Here is a 27,084-nt window from a genome sequence, read left to right on the forward strand (position 1 = left end):
AAGCAGGTGCAAAGCACTTCCTGCAAAACAGAAGTGCTTTGCGGCTGCTTTTACTGAATCCTCTAAGCCTTGGGGAGGGCTGCACAGGGCTCTCTGCACCTCCTGCAATCTCCAGCAGCCCTACCTACTTAAAAGTAAGTGGAAGCACCCCCCCCTTTGCCCCCCATAGGGACACAATCCTGGGGATCACTTCCTTGCCTTTCCCCTTCCCCCACCAGTTTGAGAACCACTGCTTAGTCAAGATGGTTGATGTTGTGCTTCCTGATTCCAGTGTTAACGCATTAAAGAAACCTCATTGCTGGTGTGACATGTAATTTTTTTTTTTTTAAGTTTAGGATGTATTTCTGTCTTTAGTTGCTCCAAATGCTTCATATTTTCTTCCTCAATAGTCTTCTTACTAGATCAGAACTTTAGATTTCTGATTTTTTTTAAAAACTCTGCAAATCATAAAGGAGGCCCATTTATCTTTAACATCAAGTTAGGCATGTTAAATTCAACCTTTGAAACAGAGCTCTAGCCTGTTAGCAGTATTAGTGCTATAATATTCAAAAAGTACATGAAGAAAAAAATTTTCTGTGCTTAACTTGCAGGAAGCACAGTCTTATGCAGATGATAACAGTTTATTGTTCATGGAGACATCAGCTAAAACGTCAATGAATGTAAATGAAATATTCATGGCAATTGGTAAGTGAACTCTTAAGTTTCATTTTTGAAAGAGGTTGATATGTAAGGTGTGTTTATGTGTTGGGACTGTGTGGGACTTCATATTTAAACACAGTCTGAATGCATTGGTAAGTGAACCAGTTGCTTCTTGGCCAGAAGTGTACCCCTATCGCCCATTGGAGCTATTTTAAGCATCATGGAGGCCTGCAGAGGGATCTGCTGACCTCCTGGACCTTCCCCAAGGCCAGCGTGATCCTCCAGGTAAGGAGTAAAACCCCTTGGTCCCCATGGTGCCATGATTGCTGCGGTGCCAGTGGGCACTCTTTACGCCACTCTTCCTAAGGGGGAATGGCCACCTTCCTGTCCCCATTGTGAGTCACAACCCACCACTTTGAGAACCACTGATCTATACATTTAGCACTTCCACTTTGACAAATGGGTCTTGCACGTCAAAGGTTCATTTTAGTGAGCTAAGATGTTCTTTAGCTTTCCATAAATATTAAGCTAAGGTCAGATCCTTCATGTTGTCAGTTTCACTGTTTCAGGGTCATGGTGAAATGTTTTGTTCTCATTTCCAAGACAGGAGGTTCAGGCAGAAGAGGGGGCTAGGAGTACTCACCCCTCGCCATTCTATAGTGCAACCATTTTCAACCCTTTTCAGCTCACGGCACGCTGACAAGGCACTAAAGTTGTCAGGGTACACTACTAGTTTTTAATTATATTATTAAGTTACAATTAATGTAATTAATAACTAAGGGCACTAGCCTAACCTGGTCTACTCAGAAGTAAGTCTTATTTTGTTCAATGGGGCTTACTCTCAGGAAAGTGTGGTTAGGATTGCAGCCTTAGGTCATGACAATGAAAGAAATTCCCAAGAAGCTTGGAGAGGGAGGTGTATGCGGTTTCTGGAAAGGAAGAACAATGTTTTGAAGCAGCTCTGTTCAAACTTTTGTCAATTGTTATGCTCTGATATGCCAGGAGGTGCTGGCAAAGAGAGATGAGGCTGAGCATGCTGGAGAAAGGGGGGTTGAGGGGCAGTGAGGAGATGTGGTTGAAACAAGTGCAGGATTCACTGGGGTGGGGGGGGGAGAGAGAGAGAGAATGAGAGGCAACTGACTCTGGACTTTGGAAGGTGGGGAAGAGGGAGGGGTGGGGAGGGGCAGTAAGAGGGGTTAACTGCAATTATGATGGGGGGATGTGTGTGCAGGAGGGGAGGAGGTGGGGAGGAAGAAAAGGATCACTTGCCTGCTCATTTATTCAAGAAAGAGTGCGACCAAGCCTTTGTACGTCTGCCCAGAAGTAAGCCCCATTATAGTCAATGGGGCTCACTCCTAGGTAAGTGTGGATCAGATTGTGGCCCATTACCTTTCCTGCCAAAGCCTTGCCAAGGGAGGCAACGCAGGCAGGGTCACTTTGGGGCATTTCTGGCAAAGGAAAGGGTCTCTCCAGGATCCTTCCCAGCCAGCTGCTTCTGGCTCCTACCTGCTTCCATCTTCAGACTCACTCTCACTCCCTCCTCGCTCTCACTGCTTGCCGTCACTCCCTCCACGTTCCGCCCGCTCTTCCAGGCTTCTCGAGCTGCCTGACTGGCTGCCCAATCAGCACGCGGGGCAGGCACCAGCAACAGCAGGAGCGTCCAAGCCCCTGCACGGCTGCCCCTTTTCTCCTGCTGCTGCAGGAGGCTGCAAGCCGCCGCTTCTCCCATGTGTGCAGCTGCTGCCGCTGCCTAACTCCTTGGCCCCGCAGCACACTTGAGGCAGCCTCATGGCACACCAGTTTGCCGCGGCACAGCGGTTGAAAACCGCTGCTATAGTGCTAACCCCAGTATTGTCAGGATGCAGTCAGTGTTGAACTTGTGTATTCTCTTGATGACTTTGGGGATTGATGGGAAGGAAGGCATATAACAAGGCCACCTTCATAAGAGACTAGAAATGCATCCCCTGTGGAGTGGGGATCTTACCTAGCTCAGGAGCAAGAGCTGCACCACTTGGTGGCTAGTGGAAAACCAGTCCACAACATAGCAATCTCTGTGATGTTGTAGAGCAGAAGGTTTTGATGTCAAGGTTCTGTTTGTTAATGGTAAAACCATTTGAATCTATAGCTACATTGAACTTACTTGTCTGTAACTTCAGGATGTCCATGATAGCTGTTCCTGTTGCATAGGTGGTCAGCAAACATTGCACTCTGTCCCCAAAGTGGTATTGAGATCCAACATTGCTTTTTTTAACCCAAGGTATCCTGAAAGTTTCACATTAATCAGGATTCAATATTTGTCTTCAGAGGGGAAAATAACTCTGCAGGTGCTGGACACTAAGTGAACACTTCTCTGGGAAGGAAGGCTGGCATTCCTACTGCTGGGATGCCCCTCCTCCTGGAAGGTAGGATCAGAACATCTATGAATGAATACTCCTCCCATGCTGGGGGCGTCCCATGGTATTCCCCAGTTCTGGTTCTACCTTCTAGGAACAAGGCCGGACCTCTGTCGTGCTCTGGTACGACATCAGTATTTTTTCCTTTTTTCCTTTTATTTTTTAAATTTTTTTCCTCTGCCTTCTTCCTTGGAGCAGGGGATTGAACTCCCCCCCCCCGCCTCCCAGGCTCTGAACAGCAGCCAGAGCCTGTCTGCTGGTGGGACTCAGCGCTGCCTCCCCCCTCACTGCGAGCTGGCAGGAATGGCGGGTTGAGTTAGCGTGGGAGGCTTCCGACCCCCCTGCATCATTTGGGGCAAGCCGTAGACTGTTTCAGCAGTTCCCAAACTCATCATTGCTGCAATGCCCTGAAAAACTGAAAATGAATGACAGTGACGCGAAACATCACATGGTATTGTCAACCACCATTCACTTCTGGGGCCTAATGCTAGCCTTCAAACAGTGGTAATCGAGTCAGGGCAGGAGGGAGGGCTTATTTCAGCACATGGTTTTCGGACACTGCAGCCCTGCCCACCATGATGAGCCTCCTGCTGCTGTCTGGAGGCTCATACCATGTTCTTGCTGCTAGGCTGTGGGCATTTGTTGCAGGCACCATTTGTTGCAGGCGCCTGGGCCCATTTGAGGCACATGGTTGTACACAAGATTTCCTTGCACAACAAAAACTAGAAACTTGAGGTTAGCTCTTCTACTACATGTGTCTATCTAGATGATCACTCAAACTACAATTACTGATAAGCATCCTGTCATCCTTCTCCCACCCTATGAAGGAAGTGTGACTGAAAGCAGTTGGTCCAAGTTGAGTTTCATGACTGAGGGGAGATTTGATTCTACCTCTCCCCAGTCTTAGATCAACCCTCTTGACCACTGCCTACACTACACTTGTTGAAAAATGTTTGGTTTTTTTATAAGCACTTACCAGGAGGATCTTGTACTATTGCCTCTGAAGAGACCCACCTAAGTACAGTGTAACTCTGGTATCTGTGGATCTGGCAGCTGCATATTTGACTTACTGCCAATGCCATGGATACTGGGAAAAAGCCACTTAACGGTTTGATGAGCAAACCGGAAGTGGCTGTGAATTCATGTATCCATAGAATGGATACCCATGGATTAAAAGGATGGACCTGTATGCTCTGGGGAAACTACTCTGGGCTAGCAATTTTGTTTGCAGACCCCAGTTAATACAAGGCACTCCAAGGGTATTGTGTAGACAAAATGGACCATGTGAGTCGGTCTTTGGGAGATAAAAGAGCTGGAAATTTAGTTGGGGGGGGGGGAGTGGAAAGTATTTCTTGTTCATGAATGCATGCTGCACACATCTGTAAGATGTTGATATATTTTTACAGCAAATACATATAGCACTTATGCAGAAAGTTTAATAGTTTTTGACTACATTTTCTTGCAGCTAAAAAATTGCCAAAAAATGAACCACAGAATGCAGGCGCGAACTCTGTCAGAGGAAGAGGAGTAGACCTTACTGAAACAACACAACCAACTAAGAGTCAATGCTGTAGTAACTAAGCCTTCAGCTGCTTTAAACTCTCTTGAATATTCTTCTGCTTCCTAACTTGTTAATAACATTGGAATTTGGAGTGTTTAACCTGGCCCAATACAGCTTCCAAAATCGAGAAGAGACTTATGAAATAGTCGTGTCTAATACAGAATGATTTTGTCCTAATTTTTAATAACGTGCATGTATCACTGGCTGTAATGTTTCAGCAATCAAAGGGGGACAAGGAAGCTGAATAGACTCGCTTCAGTTGAAAGGTTTGTAAACTGTATCACATGTCATTAGGGATAGAGACCAAACTACTCCATGGATCTGCAGCTAACTGGTTAGTTCCTCAAGCTTTGGATATTGGTCACTGTTAAAGTGTAACGAATAGAATTGGGATTCTCCATTTGTGGTATGGAACAAATAACTAACTATAACATCTTCTGAAGATCCTATAAGCTTATTCACAGTATTTATGCAAAATGTTGTTTATGTGGGTATTTACCATTTAAATATACATTCCACATTTTCATAATTTAACTGCAAAATATATGCAGCATTAACAATTTTATGGATCCTGTGCTTGCAGAACAATGGATTTTTTTTAGTTGTTACACTATATGTAAATTTGTCTGCCCCGTTTAAGTGATGGAATCAAGTTTAATTCAATATTTTCTCTTTATAAATGGCACAACCAATGAATTCAACATCTAATGCAACAAAATTTCCTTCTTCAAAAACTGTTGAGATTGTCCAACTAAAGCAGAAACCTAGGAATCTGATTTTGTTTTTAATCACTGTTGACCATTACCTTTACCACAATTACCTTTCCCCTAAGAATAAAATTGGTTGGTGCACTAAAGATTATGTACATTCAACTTGACTTTAAATTGGGATATTAATGTACTGTAAATAGGGTACTGCATTGTAGTCTACATCTGTTTAATACTCTGTACTATTTAAGAGTTGCTTTAAAATATACAATATGTACAGTTACTTTAAAGAGCTAACATTTCTCTTCACCGGATCTTGAGGGGATTAAGTTCTTCCTTTGTGGCTAGAACAGTAATAAATGATGCTCCTGTATCTGTAACATAAGTACTACTGTCTGTCTGTAATGAATTCTGCAACTTTGTTTTCCAAAGTCCATTTTCTTTTTATCTGTCCAGTATATTGCACTAATTCTTTAGTTATTTTCATTATATGAAATCTACCAAGTGTCAGAAAAGATGATTTAATCTATTTAAATGTTGAACTGCTAGCAGAAACTTACATGTGCAGATTGTAAATTTGCAGTAATTTGGGCTTAGCAAGGAAAATGACAGTTCACCAGTGTTTAGTTTTATATTGAGGTGCTCAGGTTTGAATAAAGTGGTATAAAACCGAAGATTGTTGTAATCAGTCTTTTTAGAGTATTCAGTTTTTGTGTATTTATTGCAGCATAATTTCTGCTGTTATCTATTGCAGATACAATTACCTGTAATTTTTCCCTAATAACAAGTGTTCTCGTAAGCACAATATACTTGCTAAATATAAGTGGGCATCTTATCACATCCATTTAAAAGGGCTACCAAAACAGTAATATTATCTCGAGAACCTGCTTTAAGTGCAGCTTTCACAAGATGCTTACTAATATATTTTGCTGCATGGTTATAAAATGTTTTAGGATTAGCTTCTTCGTCTTCTGATATTTCGGAAAATGATCCTGAAGATGATTCAAGCACCTTTTCTTCTGTGCTTTTGCTACTTTCTTTAGAACCTTCTTGACTACCAGGTTCTGTGGTTTCCTCTGTGGTGGTTGAAGATGTGTCCTCACTAGACTCCGTTACTTCAGCAATATCTCCTAATTTTTCAACTTCTGAATTTTCACTAAAGGAGCCTGGCGGCTCTTTGTCTCCCTCTTCTGAGCTATTGTTTGCTGGTGGCCCTAAATTTGCATTATTCTGATTCTGATTGTTTTCTGTGTTTGAAGAAAAGACTTCAGGATTAAAATACCATGAAATGACATCCTCTTCCACTTCATCCACAGTTCTGCACTTCTTCTCTTGCTGGGTTTGTTGATACTTTTTCAAATAAGCTGAGAACATAATTAATGTTAATGTTGCTACTTCACTTTTGTCCAGAACTTCCCAAAGGCCATTTGAAGCTAAAATAAGAAATTGACATGATCCATCAATGAGGAAGGACATTGTATGTGGTACAGGAATAACCGTTTTTTTCAAGGTTGGGTTTCCATGGTGGCCAAGGCCACGAGTAGTTCTGACAAGTCCTTCTACTAGTCCATTAGGTTCATTAGTGCTGATATAGCCACCCTTCTCAAGAACACGGGCCTTTTCTTCGTTACAGTGGGTGGTATGTTCTTTAGTAAGCCAATAGCTTTTTCCATTTTTGCATAAAATTGCATGAACATTCCCTAAAATTTTAGGGGAAAAAATTGTATAATGAAACTGAAATGATCCCTGTAAAGATATTTTATCCTGAAGATCTGCACATCAATGATAGCTTTTTCTCGACCAATTATGCTAGTACAGGATGAACATTTGTAATTCAAAATGTTCTAAAATCCAAACAAGTGGATAAGATCGTGATACCTCTGCTTTCTAATGGTTCAATATACACAAACTTTGTTTCATGCAAAAATAAATGAATATATTTACTTTCAGGCTTTGTGTATATGAAACATAAATGAGTTTCATGTTTAAGCTTGGGTCCCATGCCCAAGATGTCTCAGTATTCCAAATAGCCCAAATACTTCTGATCCCAAGCATTTTGAATAAGGGATACTTGACCTGTATAAAGTGTCACAAATAGCACAGTGCTATACAATCATAAGATTAACAATTACAGCATTTTACCAACAAGCTTACCATCAAAACACATGTACAAGGAAAAAAGAAGACATGAGGGGATCTTATGGAGGAAGATGGATATTGCTAAATTCCACAGAAAATTAGATTTTCAGTTAATACATAAAGAAAATGAAAAAGGTGTAAATAAAGGAGGAGATATGTCATATTTGTGTGCAAGAAAATTTAAACCAAGATGAAGAATAGATATTGGTGGTTTTCACAGGAATAAAGGGAAACCAAGTTGACAAGTTAACATGCAGAAACCCGATTTGTTTTATCAGCAAGGATGAGGTTAACATTGAATTACTGGTGTAGGGGTCTTAAAGCATATGACCCAGGTGACTGAAATGAGGGTTAGCCAGGCTGACACCACTCTGGCCATACAGAAAGGAGTGTGACAGACAGATCTGCACATGTTAACTCTTCAACTGTGGTAGGGAAAAAATATTTTAAGTTGCTGAGAACCAGATAAAACCTTGGGGTGGGCCGAATGTGGCACCTAGGTCATAGTTTGGAAACCCTTGTCCTAAAGCTACTGCTGAACCTTTGGTTGTATTTGTTGTTTTACTTCCCTATTTAAAAAAAACAGACAAGGCATTACTTAAATAGCAAATGTAGAATATCTTATGAACTGGCTGTCATGTACAAGAAAGGTCTCCAACTGATTCCATTTCCCACTGAGATGGAATCATCCCTCACAGAATGCTCACATTAATTCTATTAACCATTTTTGCCCGGCCCACAGGTGTATGCATTTGGGCCCTGTTGCGTATACGCAATGTTGGGCAGAAATGGCTTAAATGAACATATGAAGCTGCTTTAAACAGAGTCAGATCTGGTTCAGCACTCTGCACTGATTAGAAATAGCACTTTGAGTTTCAGACCGGGGTCGTTCCCTGCTTTACCTGGATGTGACAGAGAATGGACCTTCTGCATGCAAATAACGTGCTCTTCCATGCAATTGCAGTCCCTCCCCAGTATCATCTGAATAGTATAATAATATCAAATGATAGACAATACCACATAGATGATCAGCTTTGGCTTGATCCTTCAAAATTCTTCTTATGATTCTATGTGGCTTTCATTAAAGTAGGACATCAGAGCTTGCCCTACATCTTTAGAACGATTATATCTACAGAGGTTAGGCAGAGAGAAGATGAGACTTTGATACAGTTGTTTACGGATTTGAGGCAAACCAAGTAAAATGGACATGGTCCTAGTGACTTCTGCCTGGGTAGGTTCATCTGAACTAAAGAATGTGGTACTGGGGTTTACAAAGCGTGTCTGCATATATAGTTTTACTACAATGGCCAGCAGCAATATTTCTACTTAAACCTGTGAGACTTTCAAAACAGATTTTCATGCAGATTATACATTGTTTGCTAGGATACATGTGGCACTTTTTTTCAGCATGCCTTTGTCTTTGTTTCCTCTGTGCCTGTTTCAAATGTGACAAATGTTGGAGAGAAGACTTACTGATCCTATTTAACCCATTTTTGCCCAGCCCACCACATTTGGTATTGCATATATGCAGAAATGGCTTAAACAAATGGTTAGTTCACTTTCATGCCTTTAAAAGACCACATTCAAATTTGAGAGAGGCACATTATTTTTAGGCCGAAATCCTGTACATACCTTCCCATTTGTTATGGCGGGACTGGCTGAATAGATATGCACTGTTACTGTTCTAACCTTCCTCATTTACCTTTAGGGTTTTGGTAAGAACAATTCCATTAAAGTGCCCATTCTCAATATTGTCCACCATATTGAATTGACCCCTTTTTATTTTCTAATGCTGAGAGACCATGCAAGATGAATTACAATGGGTTTTAATCTAAGAAAAATGACAAAGCATCATTGAAATTAATGAGAGAAGATAGTCACAACCAACTTAAATCTCAATTTCAATGACACTAAGGGTCCATTCCTATCCATCTTTTCAGCACTGATGCAACCCTCCTGCACAGTATCCTTGTTCTCTTAAAGCTGTATTGTGGCTGCATTGGAGCTGGAAAACTGGATCAGATTGGGTCTTAGACTACAATCCTATGTGTACTTTCTTGGCGGTAAGCTCAATTGAATACAGTGGGACATCCTTTTGTGCAAATGTTCATAGGAATTTGCTGTTAGCAGTGACTAACCTTCTTAGGATACAACCCAATGAAAACTTTGCAATATTTAATTAAATTAAAGGCTGTTACTGTGCCACTAAAAGGGTGGAGGAGGGTGATATAGGGTGTGTATACATACCAATATTAGCAATATGCATTACTCCAAAACTATTTTCATCTGGTTGTGCAGTACTGCTATTGTTGTCAAGCAGAACCTTTTTTCTGCTGCTGTCTTTATCATTTGCTATCTTATCCTCTTGCTCTGAGACACTCATGTCCTCAGTTAGTCTCTCAAGTATCTCTTCCTCCTCTGTCTTCATACCCTCTGTCTTTTGGTCACTTAAAAGGGGGGCCTCCCCTTGTTCTTCTGTGTTATTAGCAATATCCATTTCTCCAAAACTACTCTCAGCTGATTTTGCAGTGCTATGATCATTCTCAAGCAGATTCCTTTGTCTGATGCTTTTACTACTTAAAGGAACCTCCTTATCCTCTTCCTCTGAGACACCTGTGTCATCCTCCTCTTTTATCCTTTTAAGCTCATCCTCCTTGTCATCTGACCTGAGACTCTCCATTTTTTGGTCACTGAAAAGTGGAGCCACCCCTTGTTCTTCTATGTTCTTAGCAATATCCATTACTCCAAAGCTACTTGCATCTGGTTGTGCAGTACTTTGATCCTTTTCAAGCAGATCCTTTTCCCTGGTGCTGTCTTCATTAGGTGAAGGAACCTCCTTATCCTCTTGCTCTGAGACACTCATGTCCTCTATCCTTTTAAGCTCCTCATCATCGTCATCAGTCTTGAGACTCTCTGTTTTTTGGTCACTTAAAAAGTGGGCCACCCCTTGTTCTTCAGTGCTACTAGCAATATCCGTTACTCCAAAACTACTCTCATTTGGTTGTGCAGTACTATGATTACTTTCAGGCAGATCCTTTCCCCTGGTGATGTCTTTATTTGTTGGAGGAAGCTCCTTATACTCTTCCTCTGAGACACTTGGCTCCTCCTCCTTTATTATTTTAAGCTCCTCCCCCATCTTGGTGCCCTCTGTCTTTTGATTACTTAAAAGTAGAGCCACCCCTTGTTCATCTATGTTGCTTTGTTTCTTTACACTTATTATTATCCTTTCAGGTTGTGGCTTCTCCTGTTGTGTGATGACCTGTTCAGTTTCATGTATGCTCCTTCCAAGCTTCTCCTTGACCTTTTGATCTTGTTGCTGTTGCTGTCTTGCATTGCTTAGTGTTTCCACTAGACAGGTGGTGGCTGTACAGCTACTCCAGCAGACCCTAGAAATTTCGTTTCTTCCGAGTCGTAAAAGCCGGTCCATTCGCCAAAAAGACTTGGCATACGCTCTGTGAATCCATTCATATTGGCTTGGCAGAGAGGTCGTGTTTTTGTCTTTCAAAGCAGTGTTCCTCACCGTGAAAACTCTCTCCCTCATTTTATAATCTGCCCGAAAGACGGTGCGGAATGAATCTAGCACTTGTCGTTCCGTTTCACTCACTTGGTAGGAGTTATCACCACTGGAGAGCTGCTCTAGGAATAAAATAGGAAGCTCAACCGAAGTTGTCTCCGCGGCAGAAGCTCCATTGCTCCCATCAAAGAGTCCAAGGAAGCACACTCCTGACCTGTTTCCATAATTGTCTAATACAACAAATGCATCTTGCAACTCTGAGTGCCAAAGAGTATTTTTGTCTTGACAAATGGCTATGGCTTTTATCAGAGGGCTGCTCACTTCTCTGACCTGCACAGAACTTTGAACAATGCTGTTGATGCAAAAATATGGAGCGATCTTAAGGCTCTCTTTAAGGAACTCGACGGAACAGCCAATCTTCTCTCTTGCCCGTTCAGTGTATGTGGAAGTCTTCATCATATTTGAAATTAACTGTTGTCGCCGAAGGGCTATCTTGTTTATATCTATTGTCTCTGTCCATGGGTGCTGATAATCCAGTGTAGCTTGAGCGTGATGGGCTTTTTTATGATGAAACAATTGTTTAATATGCACTTTTTGTTCACATATGGAACAATGGACAGCAATGTCAAGTTGGCCAACTTTCTTGAAATCATTTGTAATCTTGGAATCTTCCACTGCTTGGCTTTGTTGAGAGACGGTTTGTGATTTTGTTTGACATGATGTTCTACAACAAAGTCAAATGTAATTCAATTAGTCTCATCAAATGAAAACTATGTTCTCCTGGCTGGGGCCCAAGAAAACCGTGCAACTTATTCTTCATGCCCAAGAGGACTTTGGGCTTATGTTTCTCAAACAGCAACCATCATGTTGCATAATGAACTGATTTTGAAACCAGAGGGCACTTCAAAGTAATTTGTGATATGTCATTAGGGGAAATAAGGAGAAGCAAGTAAAAAATCCTACTGGGCATCAGCATTCCCAAATCCTCAGTTGGATCCCAGTTACTTTTCTCTGTGATTTTATTCCCATATTTTTATGGATATGTCCAGGTACATGCACTTACATTGTATGCCCCTAGCCCAACGTTTCTCAAACTGTGAGTCAGGACCTACTAGATGGGTCGCAAGCCAGTTTCAGATGGGTCCCCATTCATTTTAATGTGTATTTTATTTTTAATGTATTAGACTTGATGATACCATGGTATGTGACTGCATTTGGGGAAATGTTACAGATATGTGCTTTTAACAGGCTACTATGTAGTCAATGGGGCTTACTCCTGAGTAAGTGTGGGTAGGATTGCAGCCTTTGGGATGTCTGGGAAATTTTTTTTAAACAGAACAGCAACTAGAGATTGTTCTTTATTTTAAATACATTTTAAACTTAAACTGATTGTAAACTTAATTTGATTTAGGGCGCAATCCTAACCCCTTATGTCAGTGCTTTCCAGCACTGACATAAGGGCAATGCAGTTCCGAGGTAAGGGAACAAACATTCCCCTGCTTTGAGGAGGCCTCTGTGAGTGCCATCCAACTGCAGGATGCAGCACACATCCCATTGTCACCACTATGCCAGTGCTGGAAAGCACTGACATAAGGGGTTAGGATTGCGCCCTTAGTCGAATGCGGGTATTAAAAATTTTCCTGCCTGATGATGTCACTTCTGTCCATGACATCACTTCCAGGTTAATGACATCACTTCTGGGGGGTCCTGATAGATTCTCATTCTAAAAAGTGGGTCCCAGCACTAAAAAGTTTGAGAACCACTGTCGTAGCCTATACTGTATAAGACTATAACAGTTTCTACAGCACTTCTACAAGTCTGTCAAATCCATGTTTATAGTGAGTTATAGCAGATTTTGACAAAGGAAATCTTCAAACAAGTGTGTTAAGGACAGCAGCCTTTCCTCCTAAACACCACAGCCTATCTCCACAATGGGAAGGAAGGGAAGTTCATAAAAGAGGCTGGAGATCAGCACAGAATGCAACAATGTGTCGAACAAACAAACAAAGCACAAATGAAAATTCCTTGTGTGTATTTAAAAAAGCTTACCACCTGGTATGCATGATATGTTACCTATATGATTTCAAGGGCCCACCTGCATAACTGTGTTCTTAGTAGCACTGTACTTAATTAATACTTCTCCATCTCTTGCAACTGCCTCTGAGAAAGACTGCTGTTGTTCCTACTCTGCAAGTTGAAAATGTGGGAAGGTTGATATGACTCAATAAAGGCCATCATGGGAATCCAAACATTCATGCCAACTCTCTTAGAAAAAGATCCAAGGGTTTGTTCAATGGAAAACACCAAGGTCAATAAGAAACTGAAGATTCAGCACAATATGAGAGTCACTCACAGCCAGATACATCTGGTACATTAAGCATGAATTGCATGGGATTTGTTTATTTGTGCTACCGAGATTTTAAATGTGCCATTATGTATGCCATGCATGATGCATATACAAAAGTGTATACATTCTATAGCATGAAACTCAGAAGGCAATGTATATCAAACTGCAGGAGAGACAAATCTGCACCAGGTTACAGATGTCTGAATTCAACTATGATGAAAAGGAGGAGAATTTAGATCTTTATTTTCAGTCATCTTTGCCGAAGGATAGTATGATCCTCTAACACGGAATGTTGAACAGACGTTTACAGAGTATGTGCCTTTGCAATGAAATAAACACATTTATTTATCACATATCCTACCTTTCCTCCACGGAGCTCAGATTGGCATGCATGTGGCTCATCGCTCCATTATCATTACAACAATTATAGAAACAGATTGGTCTGACAGTGATTTGTGATCATTCCGAAGTCCATCAGTGAGATTCGTACCAAGTGGAGATCTTCAGACCCAGATTTCCCTGCTCTTCAAGTCCGGTGATCTAACCACTACATCAAATGCATTTCATTTTTCTGTTTAATGATATGGTGAAGGCCACATTTGACCCCCCCCCCCAATTAAAAAAAAAACAACCTGTGACAATGTATAGTATACATTTATGGGTTGAATAAGATCTTTTAAAGTGATGTCCTATTTAGTAGGGGGAGAGCAAATGTCCACCCCAATATGGTGTTTTTTACAAGGTTATTGCCATTGTCTCTTCATCTTTTTTTAGACGTTGGGGACAGGGAACCATCTTGCCCCACCACCACTACAAGGTAGTGCCCCATGGGGGGATTATTATTATTATTATTATTTATTATTATTATTATTTATTAACAACAGTATTTATATACTGCTTTTCAACAAAGAGTTCACAAAGTGGTTTGCAGAGAAAATTAAGTAGCTAATGGCTCACTGTCTCAAAAGGGCTCACAATCTAAAAAATGCAAAAGAACACCAGCAGACAGCCACTAGAAAAAATACTGCTGGGGTGAGGAGGGCCAGTTACTCTGATTTACTGATTTATTTTGCTGTTAACCACTTTAACTACTTTTTGTTGAAAAATGATATACAGTATAACAGTGTTTCTCATACATTTAGCACCAGGACCCACTTTTTATAATGAGAATCTGTCAGGACCCACCGGAAGTGATGTCATGACTAGGAGTGACAACATCAAGCAGGAAAATTTTTAACAACCCTAGGCTGCAATCCTACCCACACTTACCAAGGAGTAAGTCCCATTTACTATCATTGTTCAAGGAATATACATAGTAGCTTGTTAAAACTACAGGTCTGTAACATTTCCCCAAATGCAATCACATACCAGGGTACCATCAAGTCTAATATATTAAAAATAAAATATTGAAATGAATGGGCACCCATCTGAAATTGGCTCACGATCCACCTTGTGGGTCCCAAGCCAGTTTGAGAAACACTGCAATATACACATCATCATTATTATTATTATTATTATTATTATTATTGAGAGGCATGTCTGATAGGTGTCTGTATTCAACCATGATGAAAAGGAGGAGAATTATTTAGATCTTTATTTTCTGTCTTACAGCCCAATCCTACGCATGTCTGCTCAGAAGTAAGTCCCGTTATAGTCAATGGGGCTTACTCCCAGGGAAATGTGAATAGGATTGGGCTGACAATCTTTTACTCTTAAAACATCCAATTCTATTAAATAAATGAATAAATAAAGTTTGAGTCAATTTTTCCCCCCAAAATCTGAAATCTGAGCCCTGTTTATTGAAATAACTGCTGTCATCATCTGTATTGTCTCAGTTTGAAAAGAGACACTATCATAATTTGGCTGGGCCCTTTTTAAACCAAGCATTGAAATCTCTGACACAGAGTTGTACATCCTCCTGGACTTTTGTGGGGGGGGGGAGGGGGCTGTACAGCCCGCCTCCACGCTGTCATCTCAGCACCTGCTAAGTCACCACGTTCCGCAGATGCCTCCGCTGACTCCTCGGTGACACCCTGTGCCAAGCCTACCTTTGGCTTCTAGACAATGGCTCGTTCTCTGGGAGCGATTCCTCGCTGTGGCCGGCGTTGTCCATGCTGGGAGAGCATCTCCAATGTTTGCAGCGGTCGCTATAGCAACCGTATCCCTTACCACTGAGGGGCTGTTCTGATTGGCCTGCAGCAATCAGGCTCGAAGTTGTGGATGGAGCTGCCAGGCTTCCAGAGACCCCCGACCGCGCGTCCTCCTCTTCCCTTGCTACTACGCCTCTTCTTTCATAACCAGCAGTGACGTCACGTAGGGACGTCACGAACAAACACTTACTGGCCACAACTCCAGCGAGCTGGCACAGGGCAAGAGGGCAAGTTCTCTAGGCGTCTTGGCTCCTTTCCCATTCATTCCTTTGAGGCTTTCTCTGGCTGTACTGCATTGAGTAGCACAGAAGGGCTTTCCTGGGAGTAAGCCCCATTGAATACAATGGCACTTACTTCTGAGTAGTCCTGCAGAGACTTGTGCACTAGGTCAGGGTTGGGTCTGACTGCATTTTACTGTGATAGATAGCAGGAAAGAACAATGATAATGCTGGACAGTGGGGAGGGGGAAATGAGTCCTCCCTCCCATTTCCTTCCACCTAAAACAGCCAGCAGAGCGGCAATTATTTTAACCAAATGGCACACACCCCTCATAATTGGACTTACTTCTGAGTAGATATACGCATAGGATTGATACGCATAACTGATAGACGAGTCTATCAGTTATCAGTCTATCAATACGCATAGGATTGTGGTCTCCAATATATAAGTTGGTAAGATACTGGCCAATTCCCCCTCTCCCTCTTCCGTTCTCCCCCATTTTCTTTCTTAAAGAACATAACATCCTTCCAGAGGATGTTGGATCAGGCCCACAGCCCATCTAGTCCAGCTTCCTGTATCTCACAGTGGCCCACCAAATACCTCAAGGAGCACACAAGACACCTGCATCCTGTGCCTTCCCTTGCATCTTTCTTTCTTTCTTTCTTTCTTTCTTTCTTTCTTTCAACAGAGCTCAATAGTAGACTGATAGACTCACACAGCCTGCCTGATTTCTGGTTCCTTTTGACTCCCCCTTTTTTCCTGAGGGAGGGGAGAGAAGTGGGAGCTGCCCATTGAAAACAATGGCATCCAAGTTTAGTATAGCTGTGTGCCTGGGCGACAATAGCACGCCCCCTCTCTTTCCAGCAAAGTATAGCAGTCCTCCAGCCCCACCACACCATGAGATGGAAGCAGTAATATTTTCTTATGAGGTCACAAGTGTTATATACAGTAGCTATTCTGTATACAGTATCTATCTTTTCATTCACTTCTGCACTTAAGGAGCGTCCCCCCCCCCCCATATAGAAGCCACAGATTCGTGTGTTGCCCCGTTTCACTTCCAAACTAACAGGCACCCAATCACCTGACTTCAGGGCTAGTATATCTGCTATGCATCCCTTTCTCACTCATTAAAGTTTAATGGTTTCTCAAACTGTGGGTTGGGACCCACTAGGTGGGTCGCGAGCCCATTTCAGGTGGGCCCCCATTCATTTCAAAATTTTACTTTTTATGTATTAGACCTGATGCCACCCTGATATGTGACTGCATTTGGGGAAATGTTACTGATCTGTACTGTGAAAAGGCTACTATGCATATGCTTTTAACAATGACAGCCAATGGGACTTACTCCTGGGTAAATGTGGGTAGGATTGCAGCCTAGGATTGTTAAAAATTTTCCTGTTTGATGATGCCACTTCCGGTGGGTTCTGACGGATTCTAAAAAGTGGGTCCCAGTGCTAAAAGTTTGAGAACCACTGCATTAAACCAACTGGTGTGGCTCAATTTGTTCTGGGTGCAACACCGGTTCAGTTCCAGGTCGCTTCATCAGATTGCATGACTACAGCAAGGCTGTCCCTCTTTTGCACTGATCCCTCTATGGGCGGATGTGTAATTAGTGATTGTTATCAGGAGATGATAGACCAGCCAGCAGTTCCTACTGATTCATGGGGCCTCGTCCTGAAACTTCGGAACACTTTCTGCTGACTTCACCCCACAGCATTCCCCAGGGCATCACCACTGCAACTGTCTCTAGCACGATCTGAAACGCCAATCACGGGGACATGATGGGAAGCTGCCTCGGATTTGACGATCTAGTGTAGGATCGTCTTCACAGGCTTTCAGGAAGGGATCTTTCCTCCCAGGAGAGGCCCTTTTGGACGTGCCACAACTTTTATCACGCCAGTGTGGCATCTCCAGGCTTTCAGACAGGGTAGGGTCTTTCCCCCCCGTCCTCCTAGGAAAGGCCACGGACTGAAACTGGAACCTTCTGCGTGTGTGACACAACTTTGGGCACGCCAGTTTAGCAAGTGCAATGGGAGGAGGCACCCACTGGGCAGGGCTGCCAGCGGGATCCTTGGAACGATGAGCACCAAACACTTTCCACAAGTAAATAATTCCTCCCCACCCCCTGAATGCAAAACTGTCTGGGACACACACACACACACGTGCAAAGGGCAGTGGCGTTCGCCCAAGCTGCAGCAGACCACAAGTTGTGGCACTTTAAGCCATTTCTGCCCAAGGTTGCATATTCGCAACAGGGATCAAATGTGTACACCTGTGGGCTGGGCAGAACTGGGTTCAAAAGGGAGCACATTTATGGCAGCATCATAAGGTTCCGTGGACCAAGCACTACTTCCAGCGGCATCTCTAGTGTTTGTGTCACCCCCATGATGGACCTCCTCCATGCCCCAGGCAGGCAGTGGCATGGTGATGCACCATTGCCCCCCTCCTATGGTGTTTTGATAACGTTTGATAGAACAGAGATATTGCAACGCAGTTTGTTTCATTGCATTCTGCATGAAATCCCGCATCGATTGATATATAACATGATGCTATTATTCAAAAATAACAAGATTTTAAAAATTCTGGCCAATAGTGTGTCAACCCCCCACCGTGTGCTTCATCTGGTGCGTCCGTACTCTCCTAGCTACGCCACTGGCTACTTCTCTGAGGGAAAATGCTAGGGCGAGGGCGGGCCACCCGCACTGTCGTCGAGATCGAGGTCGCGTTGCTTGTTGGGCTGGTCTTGGCGGACCCCAACGCTGCCTTGCGGCTGAAGGTAGTAACCCTATGCAGACTTTCCTGGGAGTAAATCCCACTGAAGTCAATGGGGCTTACTTCCAAGTAGACATGCATAGGATTGTGCTGGAAGGCAGTAGCCCTATGCAGACTTTCCTGGGAGTAAAAATAGTCCATGGAACGCAAGGGGGACTAATTTCTGAGCAAACCTGCCTAGGACGTCTACTCAGAAGTAAACCCAACTATAGTCAATGGAGCTTACTCCCAGGTAAGTGCTGACAGGATTGTAGCCTAAGGGTCTCGCCTTCAGGAAGCACTTGATTATCAACGTGGAACCTCTGGAGGAGATACAGGGCTTTCCCCCCAGGTGTCTTATTGGCCTGGTACGGCTAACAAAAAAGGACAATTAGCTCCTTTAAAAGGGGGGGGTAAGGACTCCCATGGCATTTTAAGGACTAGGGCTGCAATCCTATACACTCTTTCCTGGGAGTAAGCCCCACTGAACACAATGGAATTTACTTCTGAGTAGACATGCATAGGATTGTGCTGCAAGAGATTACCAGCCTAACCCTCTGCATGTCTACTCAGAGGTAAGTCCCATCATAGTAAATAGGTCTTGCTCCCAGTTAAGTAAGTAGGATCGCAGCCCCTTACTGGACGGGCACACAGTAAGTTGTTAAAGTGTTGTTTAAAGTGCTGTTTAAGTCTTGTCTTAAATTGTTAAAGTGTGACAAAATCTTTTGCACACTTAGAGCCCAATCCTATGCACGTCTACTCAGATGTCCCATTACAGTCAATGGGGCTTATTCCCAGGAAAGCGTGCACAGGATTGCAGCCTGGCTGCGGCTGCAATCCTATGCACACTTACCTGGGAGTAAGCCCCCTTGATTGTAATGAGTAGACATGCATAGGATTGGGCTCTGAGTGGGGATACCCCATGTCTACTCAGAAGTAAGTGCCATTATAGTCAGGGACTTTATATACTGTGTGTGCGCGCGCGTATATATATATAAATAATTTCAAGTTACTAAGTGTGACAAGATCTTTTGCAAACTGAGAGCCCAATCCTGTGCATGTCTACTCAGGAGTAAGTCCCGTTAAAGTCAATGGGGTTTACTCTCAGGAAAGTGTGCACAGGATTACAACCTGTGTGGGCTGGCTGAGGCTGCAATCCTAAACACACTTACCTGGGGGGGTGTTAAGCTCCATGGAGTGTGCGCGCGCACCCCCCCGCATGACTACTCAGAAGTAAGTCCCGTTATAGTCAATGGGGCTTACTCCCAGGAAAGTGTGGAACGCAGCCCTAATCCCCTGCTTTAAGGGGCGCTGCTGCAGCAGATGCCATTCACTGTAAGGCTCCCTGGAAGACGCGCTGCTGCGGGCACGTCCCCGCCCCAGGAGCTGCTCTCCGCCCTGCCAGCCCAGCTGGCCGAGGCGCGGTGGCGCGTCCCCTGGGCGGCTGCGCTGCCAGGCGAAGACTGCTGGGGACGCTCCTCCTAGGCGGGGGCCGGGTGGCGGCGTGTGGCCGGGGCGCCCTCCCCCGACACGTCCGTCTCTCCCTGCCTGCTGGCTGCTTCCTAGCGGGCGCCCCCGCCTCCTCCTCCTCTCCCGGCAGCAGGACCCGCCCGCGGTGCGGCCTGTCCCCTCCCTCCTCGGGGAGCAGCCGGCGGCGGCAGCGGAGCGGAGCGGGGAAGGGGAGGTCCAGAGCGCTCGACGAGCACACTCAGCCGGGCACCCAGCGAGCCTGGCGGCGGCCACCGACCCACCGAGCCTCCTGCCGGCCGGGGCTGCGGCATGGCTGAGGCTGGTTCGGGCGGGGCGGGGGCGACCGCTGCAGCGGCGGCGGGCGGCGGCGGCGCCGGAGCGCTGCAGCAGGGGTCGCCGGCCGCGGGAGGGCTGGCCGCGGGAGGACCCGCCCGAGCGGTCATCGCTGCGGCCGCCGCCGCCGCCGAGAGCCCTGCAGCGGCTGCAGCGGGAGGAGTAGGCGGCGGCGGCGGCGCGGGAGGAGGCGGACCCGGCTCGGCGCGCATCGCGGGCAAGAAGGCGCAGCTCCGCTCCGCGCCCCGCGCCAAGAAGCTGGAGAAGCTGGGCGTCTACTCCGCCTGCAAGGTAGTACCGCCCGGCCCGGAGGTGGGTGGGGGGCGGAGAAGAGAACGCGGGAGCGACAGCGTAGCAGCCACCTCCGTCCCTCCCTCTTCGTGGCTGCCGCTAAGGGGCGCCCCGGGCGCTGCCGCTCCTCTTCCCGCTGGTGCTGCGCGGCTCGGCCGCTCCCGGCTCCTTTTGGACGCGAGGGGAATAGGAAGCCCCGGGGCTGGGCTGGTGGGTGCGCGCGCGCCTCTGCTTCCCCCTCCCCTCCCCCTTTGTTAGCCCGGCAACAACTTCTCTCCCTGGAGGATCTGCTTAGTAACTCAGCCTAGTCCTATGCATGTCTACTCGGAAGTAAGTCCCATTGAATTCAGTGGGGCTTACTCCAGGAAAGTGCACGTAGGATCGCAACCAGTGTCTTCTATGTAACTGTGCTGTGCTCTGTCAGGAATGCTGAGGCTGCTATCCCATCTGTACTTTCCTGAGAGTAAGCCCCATTGACTCAAATGGGACTTACTTCTGAGTAGACCTGCATAGGATTGGGCTCTGAGGCTGCAGTCCTATTCGTACTTTCCTGGCAGTAAGTCTCATTGAACACAGAGGCACTTACTTCTGAGTAGGCATGCGTAGGATTGGACTCTTACAATTGCAATCCTATATGGGTGAATGCAGTGTTTGTGTTTGGGGGGCATGATGGTGACCAGATATCCTCTTCTGTGTACTCTGCACATGCTCAGGGTGACCACATGTCCTCTTTTTCCAGGACATGTTTTCTTTCTTAACCTTGTGTCCTGGAGAAGAACTTAGAGCCCAATCCTATGCATGTCTACTTGGAAGTAAGTCTCATTATAGTCAATAGGGTTGACTATAGTAAGTCTCAAGTAAATGGGGATAGGATTGCAACCTTAAACATGTTCTTTTTCCCTGTGAGCAGACAGCACAGAGCCTTCTTGTAATTAATAAATTATATGTAATACAGGTCCAGCCTATTTATAGCAGATTTGACTCAACACAGATTGTTGGGTCAACACGATTTCCCATTCAACAACAAATCCCATTCAACAGTGGATTTGACTCAACATGAATGGCCCCTGCAAATGAGAAAGAATGTGCTGATCCCTGGAGAAGGGGAAAAATGCATCCCTTTAAAATCAGTTTTAAAAACTGAACAGTCCTTTAACAACAGCCTCCTTAATGAGAGAGAGAGGGCAAGGGAGAGAGGGCGGGCTAACAATCTATCAATCCTTCTCTCTCCTTTGGACCCCTCCTTTCGCCCAGTGAAAGAAAGGTGAGAAAGTGAAAGAAAGAAAGAAAGGTGATCATTTTGCATTGGTGAAGGGAGGGGCTGAGTGAAGTGCTGAGGGATTGTCTTCTTAATGACTTGACTCTTAGAGTCAAAAGGTCAGCAAGGCTGTTTTCCAATCACTGGAGCAAAGAAACTGTTTTTTTTAAATTGATTTGCTATAGTGTGTTTTTTTTATCCACATGAGTGCTTGGAACCCAGGAGATTAATTAGTCTCAACCTGTAGTTTTGAATTTAACAAATAATATAGTACTTAACAGCATGAAATCAATAAATGAGGGTTTTAGCTTTTATTTTGTAATGTCTTACGTTATTCTTGGAGGTTCTACATTTTGGGTTGCCTTGTCCTCTTTTGTGGTTATGACATCTGGTCGCCCTAGGCCATGAGCACTACCTTTACTCCAGAGTCCAGGTCAACCAGGTGGGTAGACCTGGGCTCCCGGCTGAACTTGGGCCTAAATGCCTGAAGTTTGCTGGGCAGGTAAATCTGGCCTCCTGCAGAGATTTGGAGCCCAGATCTACCTTCTGGTAGATTGCCCTCTGGGCTCCTCTTCTAGGCAGGTTGGCCAGGGCTTCTGGTTGAACTTTGGCTTCAGTGGCTGAAGTTGCTGGGTGGTAGACCTGGGCTCTTGCCTGGACTTGGAGCTCAGATCAACCTGCTAGGTAAAACTGGGCTCCCATTCTGACTTTGTCCTCTGGAGCCTTCCAGGTGGGATGCCACCCCTGTGTTTTTTTAATTGAAAAATAAAAATAATCATCTGCTTCCCGCACCCTGGTCCTCCCTTCCTGGTCTCCCTTCCCCACCCTTCAAAAGGCACAAGCGGTGATTGGAGTCTTTGACTGCTTGCTCCACTGCCTCCTCCCATTCCAGCCCCTCCTGCTTGACCCCAAGCCCTCCTGGTCACCCCCCCCCCAAGCTTCCAGAGCAAGGGGAGCAAGTTGCCACAGACTGTGATTCTTGCTGCCCCTCTTGCAAAGAGTGCCATTTTCTCCTAGCACTTTTGCAAGTGGTGTGAGCAGCGATCGGGGTGGGGGGGGGTGCAATAATGCACGCAGCCAGCTAGACTGCTTACCCCTAGGCAGCCGGCAGCCTTTCTGTATCTTGTCACAATCTGGCTCACTACTACCGCTCTCTCTTCTCCATCTACAGAATGGTATCACTCAAACCCCTCATCAAACATTGCTAATTTATGAGGGCCACACCAGACATAATTTTAATGAAATCATTGGCTGTAGTGTGATTTTTTTTTAAATCTAAATTGCACACTTGGGGGGGATCTAAAAAGGGACAATGGCAGGTGTTGGGTGAACTTAAGCCCTACTCCCTTGCTGCATTTCCATTTCTAGTCACTTCTCCACCCCATTCATGCTATTTGCAGGGGTGGGGGGCTTCATCAGTTCTCTCCTTTATTATTAAGGAAATTTACACACCTCTTCTCAACAAAAAAGTTCACAAAGCAGTTTACACAACCTCAAAAATACAAAAAAAGAGTTCCTTATCCCCAAAGGGCTCATAAGCTTAAAAAAAAGATACAAGGGGGATACCAGCAAATATCCCCTGGACATGACACAATACTGGAATGAACAGGGGCAGTTGCTGTGCCCTTGCTAAATGTTAGAGAAATACTTAAAAATGCTCTTTGCCCCTAGAGAAGGTGCCAGCAACAGCCACTGGAAAGGATGCCATGCTGGGGTGAAGAGGGTGAGTTGCTCTCCCCCTGCTAAGCATAAAAGGACACCACTTTGAAAGTTTCTTCATGTGTAGACCTTTCCCTTTTCTTTCCCAGTGCACAACTAGTCAGTTGGTTCTTACATGATCACCTTAGGGCGCAATCCTAACCCACCTTCCAGCACCGATATAAGGGCAATGCAGCTCTGAGGTAAGGGAAAAAAACATTCCCTTCCTTTGAGGAGGCCTCCCTGAGTGCCACCCAACTGCAGGATGCAACACACGTCCGATTGGCACAGCTATGCCAGTGCTGGAAAGTTGGTTAGGATTTGGGCCTTGGTCATCATGACAGCTCTGTCAAGCTCTTTCCATGTGACCCGTGCCTCCAAGCCCACCAGCCCTGCGCGTCCTGTGTTTTACCGTACATGCTCCACTGAATTCTTTTCACTGGTCCCTCCTTCTGCTTTGCCCCCCCTTTATCAGGAACTCACTCAGAGCTCAATCCTATACTTGTCTACTTTTGACTTACTATGTTTGACTTACTACTATAAGTCCCATTATAGTCAATGGAGCTTACTCCCAGGAAAGTGTGGATAGGATTGCAGACTCACTCACTCACTCACTCACTCACAGAGCAGCACAGAACTTTTGCACAGCGCTGGAAATGGTTCTACTCCAGTTCTCTGCACTAATGGGAAAAGCATCCCATTTGTTGGCAGTCCTAAGGGGACGCCGGATTGAGACAGCTTGCATGGGAGGCAGGATGTCCATGCACCGTTTGGAGAAAATGATATGTGAAGCAGTCAACATCTTGGTTACAAGATGGTTACATTTTTTTTTTTCCTGAAGACAAGACATCTCAGGCCCAGCAGGATACGCCAGCCGTTGTTTTTACTATGTTATTTGCTTGGTAAAATGCTGCCACAGCTGCTTGTCATGTAAACACACAGTTTGGCATGGAGACAAACTCTCTGTGAAGCGCCTGCTGTGTTGGCTTTTCCTTAAAAAAAAAAAAAGGATAAACAGTCCCCCTCCCCCCTTTTCTGTTTTTGCAAGAAAGCCATTCCAGTACAGACAGACACACACGCGCACACTCTCTGGTTATGTGCAGTGCCAGTGTACTTGGGGGAGGTGAGCCAAGAAGACAGGCACTTGGATTGGCGGTTTGCAGCTTTAGCTCCTCCTCCTCTCTCCCTCCCCCTCTTTGCCTGATCTTGGCAACAGAGCCTTTGTTTTGACAGGATGACAGCTGAAGGAGATGGGGGCTTTGGCTTGTTCTGTCTGCAGCCTGTGGCTGTGGGGGGGGGGCAACTGGATAATCCATAATGTGAGGAGGTCAGAGCTCAGCAGCCAGAGAAGCACATTTTCTTCTCTCCCTTTTGTTACAGCAAAAAGAAACTAGAGGAAGTCCATATAGGCAAGCAGAACTATGTGTTTCAAAACGCTCAGACTGATGGGTAGAGCATTCACGTTTCTGGATTGGTCGTTTAAAACCATTTGTTGCCTTTCTTGCCATAGGGCCGCTCCAGAGGACAAGCAATTCAAAATGAAACACAAACCAACATCATCACAATCAAGGGGCAACCGAATCACAACAAAATTACAACCCAAACACCCCAAACTGCACCAGAGTGATGGCTCCCTTTCCATGTTATATTTTTTTAGAACGTCACCAAAGATATTTTTAAGTGCACTTCTTAAATTGTAATGTGTGAATGAAACAATCTTGGAAATCCATGTATTATGCAGTATAGTGGCTGCAGAGGCCTGTCGCCTATACAGTAGTAGTTAGTAGTAGATTTTGCTTTGCTGTTACGTCGTGACTCAGAATTGAAATTTAATGACAGCTATGGAACGTTTTGGTATTCTGTGGTTTCCGTGTTTGATATTTGACCAGAACTGTTTTTTGCATTAATACATGCTTTGTGATCTGCTTGAGTCACATGACTGCTTGATTTGGCAGCAGCGGAAATCTAATTTCCAATGAATTCTAACATCGTAGGAAGTATGATTAATTCTCAACTGCCAGGTCACTGTGTTCCACGCAGGCAAGGTAACAAACGGAGGGGCAGACTTGTAGCATTTTTTTTTCCAAGCCTGAAATATTATTGGTGGTATAATATTGGTAACAATAACATAAAAATAGCACTAATTTAACCCAATCTGTATTGATAGGCACACATGTGCACAGAAATAGGATGTGGGGTTGGAAATAATGCCTCACATCCTTGAACACCAACATCAGTACTTAAGTGCTTGTACAGCCAGGGCCTGCTGTTTTTCCAACTCAAAAGGGAAACACCATTTTTACTCACTGTGGAGTGTGGGGTTTATTCTTTTTTTTATGTGCAACAGTCAGAGAAGTAGGAAGTGATCACCTCCAGATTAGATTTTGTCCTAATGTTCACAGGACCAAACATTGGGTGCAGCCATTGTAATGCTAATCATATTCTAATAAGGGTTTTACCCAGATGTTGGTGTGAATGTAGAATGGAAAATTTCCATTTTGTTTCCTTTTCTGAATAAAAGCAGTACAGATACAGGATGCAGCCCAGCTCTGCTCCTATGTAGAAACTGTGCTCAGTGGATTGCACCCAAATAAGTGGTTTTTTTCGGCCGGTGTACATGTTCTATTTCCTCCCATTGAGAACTCTTTGCCTTTTTGAACTCAAGGGGGTTTGAAGAAAAGTTATAGGTCTTGGAAAGAGAAACTGAAAAAAAAATATTTGTGTGCGCTCCTGTGAATCCCATCTAAAGGTTTCTTACTGAAGGCTGCTCCTGGTGTTCTATCTCAGCTTTTGAAAATGCACATCAGAGTTCAGAAAACGGCCAGATATGTCTGCAATGTGCAGCAGATCAAAGATAACTCCAGCATGTGAATGGCAGATAACCCTTATGGAACTTTGCTGTGCGCTTGCAACAGGCTGGTGGTTTTTTTGTACATTACAAGGATGTTCATCTAAGTTCATTTTCTGTCTCCTTTTTTGCCGTGGTCTCATAGCTTGTGTTTGTCTAGTAGCTGGTGAAATGACTGGGTGTCTGTTATGTATGTAAGTTATGCAGGATTGAATCCTGCATAACCGATTAGCCTAGACTTATGGCTGGCCAGTCTGGTGATGGATTGAAATCCTACCATCTGATTGGCCCTCTTGTTAATGTTTCAGCTGCACCAATCATGGGGAGTCTGGGTGGAGCTAAAGGGTATAAAAGCCAGGGGTGTTTGCCTTGTGTTTCATTGTTAGGTTCTGTTCTGAAGATGGAATAAACGTATTGAGCTGTTATTTTTATGCCTTCCTTTATTCGCATGGACCCACTATATAACAGTGTCTGAAACCAAACTGCATCATGTAGCCTTAAGAGAAATAGTTCTAGTTCCCTCTAGGTTAGTTAGCTTCTCTACTCCTGCTTGAGAATTCACTCTAGCTCTTGCTGCTTAAATAGCCTCTTTCATGCAGTAATAGTCTGCAGTGACAACACAGGCCTACAAAAAGCAAACACTTTTTTTTAGTTGCCAAGGCTGTTCAAATGAATTTAGGATAGTGTTTGTCAACCAGTGGTACGGTTACCACTAGTGGTTTGTGAGGTGGTGTCTATTGGTACTTGCGGGACCTCTGGACTCCTG

At 44.5% G+C, this 27,084-nt stretch overlaps 2 protein-coding genes across 3 annotated transcripts in view; both read left to right on the forward strand.

The window, feature by feature from the left end:
* The window catches only part of RAB5A (RAB5A, member RAS oncogene family), a 28,522-nt gene extending 22,548 nt beyond the window's left edge, over nucleotides 1-5,974 (forward strand). For both annotated transcript variants that reach the window (XM_066627292.1, XM_066627293.1), the window contains exons 5-6: nucleotides 591-684; nucleotides 4,498-5,974. In XM_066627292.1, coding sequence (XP_066483389.1) covers nucleotides 591-684; nucleotides 4,498-4,613 — 210 coding nt within the window. In that variant the 3' untranslated portion in view covers nucleotides 4,614-5,974. The remainder of the gene's footprint in view (nucleotides 1-590; nucleotides 685-4,497) is intronic.
* A 12,369-nt stretch (nucleotides 5,975-18,343) lies between these two features.
* The window catches only part of KAT2B (lysine acetyltransferase 2B), a 53,727-nt gene continuing 44,986 nt past the window's right edge, over nucleotides 18,344-27,084 (forward strand). The window contains exons 1-2 of the mRNA XM_066629151.1: nucleotides 18,344-18,445; nucleotides 19,987-20,514. Coding sequence (XP_066485248.1) covers nucleotides 18,344-18,445; nucleotides 19,987-20,514 — 630 coding nt within the window. The remainder of the gene's footprint in view (nucleotides 18,446-19,986; nucleotides 20,515-27,084) is intronic.

Source organism: Tiliqua scincoides, chromosome 5, assembly GCF_035046505.1.
Source record: "Tiliqua scincoides isolate rTilSci1 chromosome 5, rTilSci1.hap2, whole genome shotgun sequence".
Classification (NCBI taxonomy): Eukaryota; Metazoa; Chordata; class Lepidosauria; order Squamata; family Scincidae; genus Tiliqua; species Tiliqua scincoides.